This window comes from Maniola hyperantus, chromosome 4 (assembly GCF_902806685.2).
Source record: "Maniola hyperantus chromosome 4, iAphHyp1.2, whole genome shotgun sequence".
NCBI lineage: Eukaryota > Metazoa > Arthropoda > Insecta > Lepidoptera > Nymphalidae > Maniola > Maniola hyperantus.
In genome coordinates this window covers 3,100,574-3,110,759 of record NC_048539.1, presented here as the reverse complement: position 1 = coordinate 3,110,759, position 10,186 = coordinate 3,100,574, and the positions used below count along the sequence as shown (strand labels likewise).

Below are 10,186 nucleotides of genomic sequence, written 5' to 3'. Positions count from 1 at the left end.
ATTGTTCATGGTAACATTTTGTTAAATAAAGTAAATAAATATGTCGTAAATCTCGCTTTGGGTGTGTAAAGTGTTTTTCCATTATTTTTTAGAGTTAATGTGGAGTTAATTGACGAGCGCGTCGTTTTCACACCAGTTTGAGAAGCCAAAAATTGATAGAGCGAAACAGTGACTAAACACAGTTGTAGTTAGTGTAAAAGTAGTGGTGCATCACATGACAGATCAATGACTCCCAGTGATGGTTGACAGGAACTCTGGAGTTGGGGCTTCGCTGCGCTGTGAGTTGAATGTCGGCACTCGGCCCTCTCATTTATCTGCGAAAGTTAGAAAGTAATACAAGATGTTTACGTTCAAATTGTACGTTTTATTGAGACGTTTCCTATAAAGCCACTTAATTCTTAGACGATAGGGCGTTGTTAATTACAAGTACATGTGATTATAGTTATTTGCGTAATTAATTTTACAAGGGGTGCTTCCTAGTTTGCTTATTAGATTGGTCGGCGCGAGTTCGCGGAGGTCGCGCGGTCGCGCCGTGTCGTCTCTGTCATCGGCCCGGCAGGCGGGCGCACCTCTGTTTGACCTATTTTCTGGTTATTGCATTGAGGACTAGTATTTATGTCTGGGGAGCCGATATAGGCCGCCGGTCTTGCACCGTGTATGCAGTAAATTGTAGTAACATAATTTGTGCTTCTTGTCCAGGGATTTGATGCTCTTATAAGTTATGTTAATAAACAAGTAGTTATTAGTTAAGCACCAATTACTGTGATTTGTGTGAATTGTTGCAAAAAGTTGAGTATTTTAAATAATGATAAAAAGTGACTGTTCATTAAAATGTTAAAGGAAAAAGGTACAGTTATTCATTAAGAAATATTTAATAGTATCATACCTACACTTTTATTCAGAAATTTTATAATAAGTTTACAGATTTTCAATCAGTAGTAAAAATAGGCACTGATAGTATTTTAAATTGAAACTGTATCCCCTAATTAAGTAAAATAATTATTCTGGTATGCAAGCAAGTAAATTAATAAACATGAATAACTTTATTGATCATTGAGGTACATATTTTAATAAGGTAAATGAATTAACGAGTGCATAAAACAACAATAGTTTATGTATTTATTTGCAATTATTACATAAGAAATGATGTCATTGCTAAGTAAGTAATTAAGTAATGGGAAAAACTACTTTTTTAGTGCCTTCATTAGAGGCCACTACTATAGTATTGTACTTATATATATATATAAGTAGAAACTTATTATTATTATTATTATATATATTGCTTTCTATATTTTCATCTAGCTTTATCTTCGTCTGCATGGACTACACAAATTTCAATCCCCTATTTTACCCCCTTAGGGGTTGAATTTTCAAAAATCCTTTCTTGGTGGATGCCTTCGTCATAATAGCTATCTGTATGCCAAATTTCAGCCCAATCTGTCCAGTGGTTTAAGCTGTGTGTTGATATATCAGTCAGTTAGTCAGCTTTTCCTTTTATATGCTAGCTGACTCGGCGAACTTCGTACCGCCTAACAGTGGGTTCTTTAATTTTACCATAGACAATTTGTTTTTGAGTAATGTTTCCAAATATTGACATGCCATTAATATTTATACGATACTAATGTCACTCAAATGTTTTACCTTCCCGGAACCCCTCCACTAACACTTAAACTTTATAGTATGGTATTAAAGTTCAATTTGACTTTTAAGTATTATTACGAATCTTTTGTATGGGAATATAGAAAAGTGTTGTTTTTAGACTTTTTCAGGCAATTTTTAAAATTTTTCTCTCTGTAAGAACCATTGTCATACTGCATGGAATATTATAAAAAAAGAATTAGCGAAATTGGTTCAGCTGTCCCCGAGATTTGCGCTTAGCAACACATTCAGAGATTCATTTTTATATAAAGAGATAGATTAACAAAGTTGTTTCTATTGTTGCAGTTAAGTGGAGTAGGCGTAGTGTAAATGTGTAGTGTAGTGACAATGGGTGGCCTAGTGCACGAGTGTACAATATGATGGAGACAGAGCTCCCGCCCGGCAGTTGCAACTCCACCGGCCACCTATCCACCATTGGATGGAATATACCAGGTCAATATACAGGACTTATCACCGACTAGCTTATTCCCGCGAATTCGTTCGCGTGGACTACATAAATGTCCCCTACCCCTTTTTAACCCCTAACGTTGAGTTTTCAAAAATTCTTTCTCAGAGGATGTCTATGTCATAATAGCTAGCTATCTGCATGCCAAATTTCAGCCCGATCCATCCAGTAGTTTAGGCTGTGCGTTGATAAACCAGTCAGTCAGTCATCTTTTCCTTTTTATATATCTATGATATAAAAGACTAGCTGATGCCCACAACTATGTCCGCGTGGATTTAGTCTTTTAAAAATCCTGTGGGAACTCTTTGATTTTCCAGGAGAAATAGCATATATGTCAGTCTCCAGGTCTTCAACTATACCCATGATAAAATCACGTCGATCGATTACTCTGTTGCGACGTGATTGAAGGACGAACCAATAAACCAACAAACAAACACACTTTCGCATTTACAATAATACTATCTGATGCCCACGATTTTAAAAAAACCTGTGGGAACTCTCTGATTTTCCAGGATAAATTGCGGTATATATGTCCTTCTCCAAGTCTTCAACTATTTACTATACCTATGCAAAAAATCACGTCGATCGATTATGTACTCTGTTGCGTCGTGATTGAAGGAGAAACCAACAAACAAACACACTTTCGCATTTGTAATATGGTTGTGATGGATCGATGGATCATCAATTCATCATCATCATGATCAACCCATTACCGGCCCACTACTGAGCCGGTTCTCCTCTTAGAGTGAGAAGGGTTTAGGCCATAGTCTGCCACGCTGGCCCAATGCAGATTGGCAGACGAATAAATGGATAGCTGGCCTTAACTTATTATGTTGGTACGTCCAGGTCGCATGCACCACTCGGCAAGTACGCCGGCGGGCGTGGACGGCGGCGCGCGCACGCCTCCCGCCACGCCCAAGAAGGGCGGCAAGATGCTCGCCGTGCGCGTGCAGATGCTGGACGACTCCATCTCCATGTTCCAGATACAGGTCAGTGCTCACTCTCAGCGGATCCAAATATCCACATGAGCCTCTCAATGTTAAGTTATATGAAACACTAGCTGATGCCCGCGACTTTGTCCGCGTGGAATTAGGTATTTCAAAAATCCCGTGGCAACTATTTGATTTTCCGGGATAAAAAGTAGCCTATGTCACTCTCCAGGTCTTTATCTATACCCATACAAAAAATCACGTCAATCCGTTGCACCGTTGCGACGTGATTGAAGGACAAACCAACAAACCAATAAACCAACAAACTAGCACACTTTCGCATTTATAATAAGAGTACTGATAATAAGGGTACTGATGTTAAGTTAGGCCTAGTCCTACAATGCACGGAAATCCCATCACCGATCTTCTGCGACGAAACGCCATTACTTAATACATTTTATTACATAAAACAATATTAATATCAAACACACTATGAGGTCGGTCGGAATATGTTCCGTTGTATAGAAGCAGGCGTTACTTCCGTTCCGATCGGAGGATGTTCCGTTGTATAGAAGCAGGCGTTACTTCCATTCCGATCGGAGGATGTTCCGTTGTATAGAAGCAGGCGTTACTTCCATTCCGATCGGAGGATGTTGCGTTGTATAGAAGCAGGCTTTACTTCCGTTCCGATCGTAGGATGTTCCGTTGTATAGAAGCAGGCGTTACTTCCGTTCCGAACGTAGGATGTTCCGTTGTATAGAAGCAGGCATTACTTCCATTCTGATCGTAGGATGTTCTGCTGTATAGAAGCAGGCGTTACTTCCGTTCCGATCGGAGGATGTTCCGTTGTATAGAAGCAGGCGTTACTTCCGTTCCGATCGGAGGGTGTTCCGTTGTATAGAAGCAGGCGTTACTTCCGTTCTGATCGTAAGATGTTCTGCTGTATAGAAGCAGGCGTTACTTCCGTTCCGATCGGAGGATGTTCCGTTGTATAGAAGCAGGCATTACTTCCATTCCGATCGGAGGATGTTGCGTTGTATAGAAGCAGGCGTTACTTCCGTTCCGATCGTAGGATGTTCCGTTGTATAGAAGCAGGCATTACTTCCATTCCGATCGGAGGATGTTGCGTTGTATAGAAGCAGGCGTTACTTCCGTTCCGATCGTAGGATGTTCCGTTGTATAGAAGCAGGCATTACTTCCATTCTGATCGTAGGATGTTCTGCTGTATAGAAGCAGGCGTTACTTCCGTTCCGATCAGAGGATGTTCCGTTGTATAGAAGCAGGCATTACTTCCATTCCGATCGGAGGATGTTGCGTTGTATAGAAGCAGGCGTTACTTCCGTTCCGATCGTAGGATGTTCTGCTGTATAGAAGCAGGCGTTACTTCCGTTCCGATCGGAGGATGTTCCGTTGTATAGAAGCAGGCGTTACTTCCGTTCCGATCGGAGGATGTTCCGTTGTATAGAAGCAGGCGTTACTTCCGTTCCGATCGGAGGATGTTCCGTTGTATAGAAGCAGGCATTACTTCCATTCCGATCGGATGATGTTCGGTTAGCAAATCGTCCGCTCTCGGCGTTTGTTCCGCATTCCGCAACACAAGCACTGATCTTCGACAGGGTCAGGTCGGCAACGTCGGTTTGCTTGCTTTCTAATGCATAAGTCACATTTGGCGGATAGCCCGCGTTAACCGCGTACACAGTCAAGGTATTCAATCCTTCCCCCACTAGGTGGACGGATGAATGATTTGTAGTTTCAACTTTCAAAGTAAGATTACTATACCAAGTGGGGTATCATATGAAAGGGTTTTACTTGTACATTCTAAAACAGACTTTTATTTATTTTCAGGCATAATAGTTTTTGATTTATCGTGCAAAATGTCGATAAAATACGATTGTAGTACGGAACCCTCAGTGCGCGTGTCTGACTCGCACTTGGCCGGTTTTTTTATTTGAATGAGCAACATGGCATGAAAATAACAAATATACTTTCGCATAATAATAATAAGGTAAAGAAAAACCCGTCATAAAATGGAGGGACGAGTGGGTATGCATTCAAGCCTCTTATCATGTTTTCTTGCGCAAGCACGTACTGATACCTACTCAACAACAACAACTGTCTCCTTAACGAGCACTTGAATTCCATTAGCTAAAAATAGCCATATTTTTTTAAGGGTAGACGGCAAAAAACAATTTTTGTAAGCGCTCGTTTTCATCATCTATATATATAAAAAGGAAAAGGTGACTGACTGACTGACTGACTGATCTATCAACGCACAGCTCAAACTACTGGACGGATCTCGCTGAAATTCGGCATGCAGATAGCTATTATAACGTAGGTGTCCGCTAAGAAAGGATTTTTCAAAATTCAACCCCTAAAGGGGTATAATAGGGGTTTGAAGTTTGTTATAAAGTCTGTCAGTGTTGAAGTGTCGATAAAGAAGTTTTGTAGTTAATATTTTTGCAATTAGCAATACGTCAGACATATTTTATTAAGCTTATGTTAAAATCTCATAGTTAAAAATCAAACCTAAGGGTGTAAAATAGGGTTTTAAAATTTGTGTAATCCACGCGGACGAAGTAGCGGGCATAAGCTAGTCTTCAATATGTAGGTATAGTCCGCGATAGGTCGAGATGGTAATCGAGGAGGGCACGTCCCGCACCGCCCCCGCTAACCCGGTGCGGGTGACCTGCGCTTGCCATCTCAATCTATTGCGTACTATACATACAAACGGACTGACATATTATTATGAAATTTGAGATTTTACATGTATCTTTTTTTTTTTTAATAATAATCTTTAATTTTTTTTCATACATAATTTCACAAACAATAATAGATGGGAACGATAATCCTGCAAGTATACACTGTGTTGCAGTGATCATCGCCCCCCTCATACAATATGACAATATAAGTGCGTGCGTGCGTGCGCGCGCGCGCGCGTGTGTGTGTGTGTGTGTGGAAATGTTATAAATAAAAAATAAAACGTTTATTTTTCAATAGTTACACACATACATGGATTTGATCTTGAACAATTTGCGTGCTTGTTTGAATACAACAATACAATACAATATTAAGAATGTTACAAGATCAAGAACTATATTATGTGAATTAGACTTAATCACAATGCCAAGACTTTATAACTTGTTCTGATTGATCGTAAGAAAGAGTTAAAAGCCATTTAGTACATATCTTTTTAACTCTCGCCGCAGTTAGGGGATATATGTATAAGGCATTCGGAACCAGTGGTAGATGCATCCGACTATTCGAAAGTACTTGTAAAAGTTTATTCGAATAAAAAAGATTTTTTTTTATTTTTATGTGTAGGATTTTATTGATATGGTTATACAATGAACAACTAAAGTGATAAATCTAGGTTTTCTCTATATTGTAGATAGAAAAGATAGATTTATTTATTTGCATAATAACTATTGTGTACATGATTTGATAAGTCTAACTTATAAGCTGAAGCGTCGTACAAATATTATTGAATATGCCCCATTCATTTCTGCTATAATATGTGTAGACTAGAGTGTAGACTGCAGACCCCAGGCAGGTTGAGGCAGGTCAACTGTTATGTAATTTTATGTAATCTAAAATCTTCTAAATAAATACAAAAAGGCCTGACTCATTGATAAATTTAGTTACATCTGCATTTAAATGTACTTATTATTATCTTATTCTAAGAAGTAGGTACAGAGAGAAAATCAATTGTCCCTAAACTAGGTAAAAAACCTGTGTTTCAGGCGACAGTACTCTACTTAAATTAATGATTCATATTATAGAGTATTGAAGATGACAACTGCAGGTAAGGTAGGTAACAAAAAAATTATTTGGTTTAATTTATTTGGATAAAGCATCACTTGTGAAATGCTAATATTTTATGCGGAAAGTAGCACAGGTAGCCCAGTAAACTTAGTTGGCTTAGTAGTCCCATTACTCGTATTTAATTGGTCGGCGAAGTTTACGGTAACGTTCTCGACTTAATCAGGACGCGGGCGTCCCATTGTGTTCCCTCGTGAATTATGCGCGAGGCCGTTTGTTACAAATGAGATGCGTACAGACACTACAGGAGTTCAGATTGCCTGATACCTATTGACTGATGACTATTTTTGAGCAATAACATGTTATAGATTACGAAAGTTGGCCGTGTTCGCGCGCCCTTAGTTAGAACTTTTGAAACCGCTACCTGTGCATCAATCATTATTACAATCGCAATTGTTGTGATTGGCTGAATTTATGGTATTCTCGTTGCAACAATACATTGAGCCCTAGTTCGATTGCGGTAGAATGTCAGCTAAAATTGTCACGACTCACGATCGCAATCACTTTAATTGGTGATGATGCTCGCTCACTATTGGCTACAATGCATTGTTGCAGCCAGTAAAGTATAACTTCAGCCAATCACAACGATTGATATTCATAATACCTACTTAGTCGTTTCTAGTGAAATATTTATTTTACTCATTTCTCCCACTATGTGGTCGTAAGCCTACGTTGAAGTACGAGTTTCACAAGTGCCCTACCGTTCAGTTCCTACCTCGATCATATTTCAGATTGAATGTTTGGGAGTTTTTCAGGATTCGTTTGTTATCGCGGAACTTTGAATAATCTTTACATTTGGAAAGTTTCTAACAGCCGTACTCAGAGTCGCTTAATCGTTACTTAAGTTTAGTTAAAGCGAGACAGAGCTAGATATATCTCTCACATAAATCTGTCTCGTTTTAACTCAATCTTAAGTCGGTAACGATTAGCGACTCTGAGTACGGCAGTAAGATTCCTTTGCGAAATTCATTGTTAGCTAACTAGCTGCTCGCGGTTTCATCTGTCTTGACTCGTGAGTAGATATGGTACTTATTACAATTTTTAAACCCGGGGAATTTTCTTATAATTATATTATTTCTTATTATTCAATGTACCCGTCTATTCTTAGTAATAATAGAATATTAAAGAATATATTTTATTCAAGTAGACTTATTACAAGTGCTTTTGAATCGTTAACTAGTTTAATTTACCACTGGTTCGGAATGCCGTTACTAAATAAACTAAAATATTGATAAATTACCATTTAACACCTACCTATAACGTTTTGACTAGTATTTCTATTTAAATACTAGCTGACCCGGCGAACTTCGTACCGCCTAACAGTCTATTTTTTTTTCAGGATTTTTTTTAAATTTTTCTCTCTGTAAGAACCATCCCCGTACTTCAAGGAATATTATGAAAAAAGAATTAGCGAAATCGGTTCAGCTGTTCTCGAGATATTGTTTGATAGATTATATGCCAACAGGCAGAACCCTAACGTCAAGAGCTCTCTGTCTGAGAATGGGAAGAGTAATCTGTTAAAAGAAATCGATTACAACATAAGATAGTCTAACGATGCTTATGAGGCAAGCTTGAATCTGCAGACGCCAGGCTCTTATAAAGCTCTTGGATATTGATTTAAAATGGCTCATGTTTTCAAGAAATATATAGGTGCCCTTGATATCATTGTATAGCTGTTATATCCATTAGATAAAATAAGATTGTTTACGCTTGGTATTTTAACGTTTTATTTTAATTTAATGTAATCAATCCCGTATCTTCTCTATATATAAAAATGAATCGCTAAATGTGTTGCTGATCGCAAATCTCGAGAACAGCTGAACCGATTTCGCTAATTTTTTTTTATAATATTCCTTGAAGTACGAGGATGGTTCTTACTGAGAGAAAAAATTAAAAAAATTGAAACGACTGTTAGGCGGTACGAAGTTCGCCGGGGCAGCTAGCTAGTATGCTATAGTTTTAGCTATTTAGCAAGTTATTTACCGACGTTATTTGTCAAGAATACGTCCACAGCTGGACATAGGTCTCTTTTAGGGACTTCTACACGCCACGGTCTTACGCCGCCTGAATCCAGCGGCTCCCTGCGATTCGTCAGATGTCGTCCTAGTCGCCCTAAACACGTGCAGTCACGTAAATAACGCTCGAGCAAAATAGCGTCATTTCCATACAATTTCATAGAGAACGCAGGAAATTGATTTCATGTAACAAAGGTAACTAGTGCTCCTGAAGGAAACTATAGAAACAAGGTAATTGTGCAAAGTATATAGTACGCGACTGTTTGAGATGGCATTCGAAGAGGGAACGCCCTCCGCACAGCCCCCGCGCTAACCCGGTGCGGGTGACGTAAGGGTGTGCGGAGCGTCCCCCCGCCTTATACTCTGATTGACATCTCGACCTGACGCGGACTACAAATACTCGTATTTTTTAAATCATCTCAATAAATAAGCTTAGTCATATCGATTGATAAAAATAATAGATTATGTAAGATTTGCCAAAAACTGTCGAGCGTAGGCGTCGCGTCGGGCAAGACCCACCTCCTAATTTAAACAAAACAACTTTTTTGTAACTTGGTATCGATTGGAACTTTTAAGACTTCTATGAGTTAGGCCTCTGCGTTCTGACTTGCGATATTAGGCCTTAATGAATTGAGCTTTAGTCTTATTTTCAGGAATAATTTTATTTTTGAAGTTTCATCATCATTATGGAACTAGCTTATTACCGCGAATTCGTCCGCGTGAAACCCCCATTTTACCCACTTGTTTTTTCAAAAATCCTTTCTTAGCGGATGTCTACGTCATAATATCTATCTGCATGCCCAGCCCGATCCGTCCAGTAGTTTGAGCTGTGCGTTGACCGTTCAGTCAGTCAGTCAGTCAGCTTTTCCTTTTATATACATGTAGATTTCTTTATCAGTCTTTTTGCGTCCAGTGCTGGACAAGGACATAGGCCTAGAGTGCGCTACCACGCAGTCTTTCGCCTTCCCGCCACCAAGTCGTCGATCCAGCGTCTTATCACTATCAGTATATCCATCTTTTGAAGGTTCCTAACGAAGCCAAATTTTTTAAACTAGTTCGCACTTCGTATCACTCATTCCGGAAGTTGGAACTGCGTAGTACTTAGTTGATTTTCAGATATTATTTGAGCAGCGTTGCTCAAATTATATCTGAATTCAATTCAATTCAACGAGATCTTGGTTTCAAGTTTCAACCTCTGCAGAAACCGTCCACTTCAATTTACTTCGATGGCTACAAATGTCTATAGCCAGTAATTTGGCCCGATATTCTTATCACACTAGACGATTTCGATTTATTCTAAAAGTACTTTTAAACAAAAA

The 10,186-nt window shown here is 38.9% G+C and overlaps 1 protein-coding gene across 10 annotated transcripts in view; it reads left to right on the top strand.

The window, feature by feature from the left end:
• The first annotated feature begins 41 nt into the window (after positions 1-41).
• Cdep (Chondrocyte-derived ezrin-like domain containing protein) overlaps positions 42-10,186 on the top strand; it is a 70,369-nt gene continuing 60,224 nt past the window's right edge. For 6 of the 10 annotated variants that reach the window (XM_069509763.1, XM_069509764.1, XM_069509759.1 and 3 more), the window contains exons 1-3: positions 42-278; positions 1,945-2,091; positions 2,951-3,093. In XM_069509763.1, the coding sequence (XP_069365864.1) occupies positions 2,016-2,091; positions 2,951-3,093 (219 nt within the window). In that variant the 5' untranslated portion in view covers positions 42-278; positions 1,945-2,015. Of the gene's footprint in view, positions 358-382; positions 848-1,944; positions 2,092-2,950; positions 3,094-10,186 lie in introns of those variants that run through there. The other 4 variants (XM_034968020.2, XM_069509760.1, XM_069509762.1 and 1 more) reach the window with 4 other exon arrangements.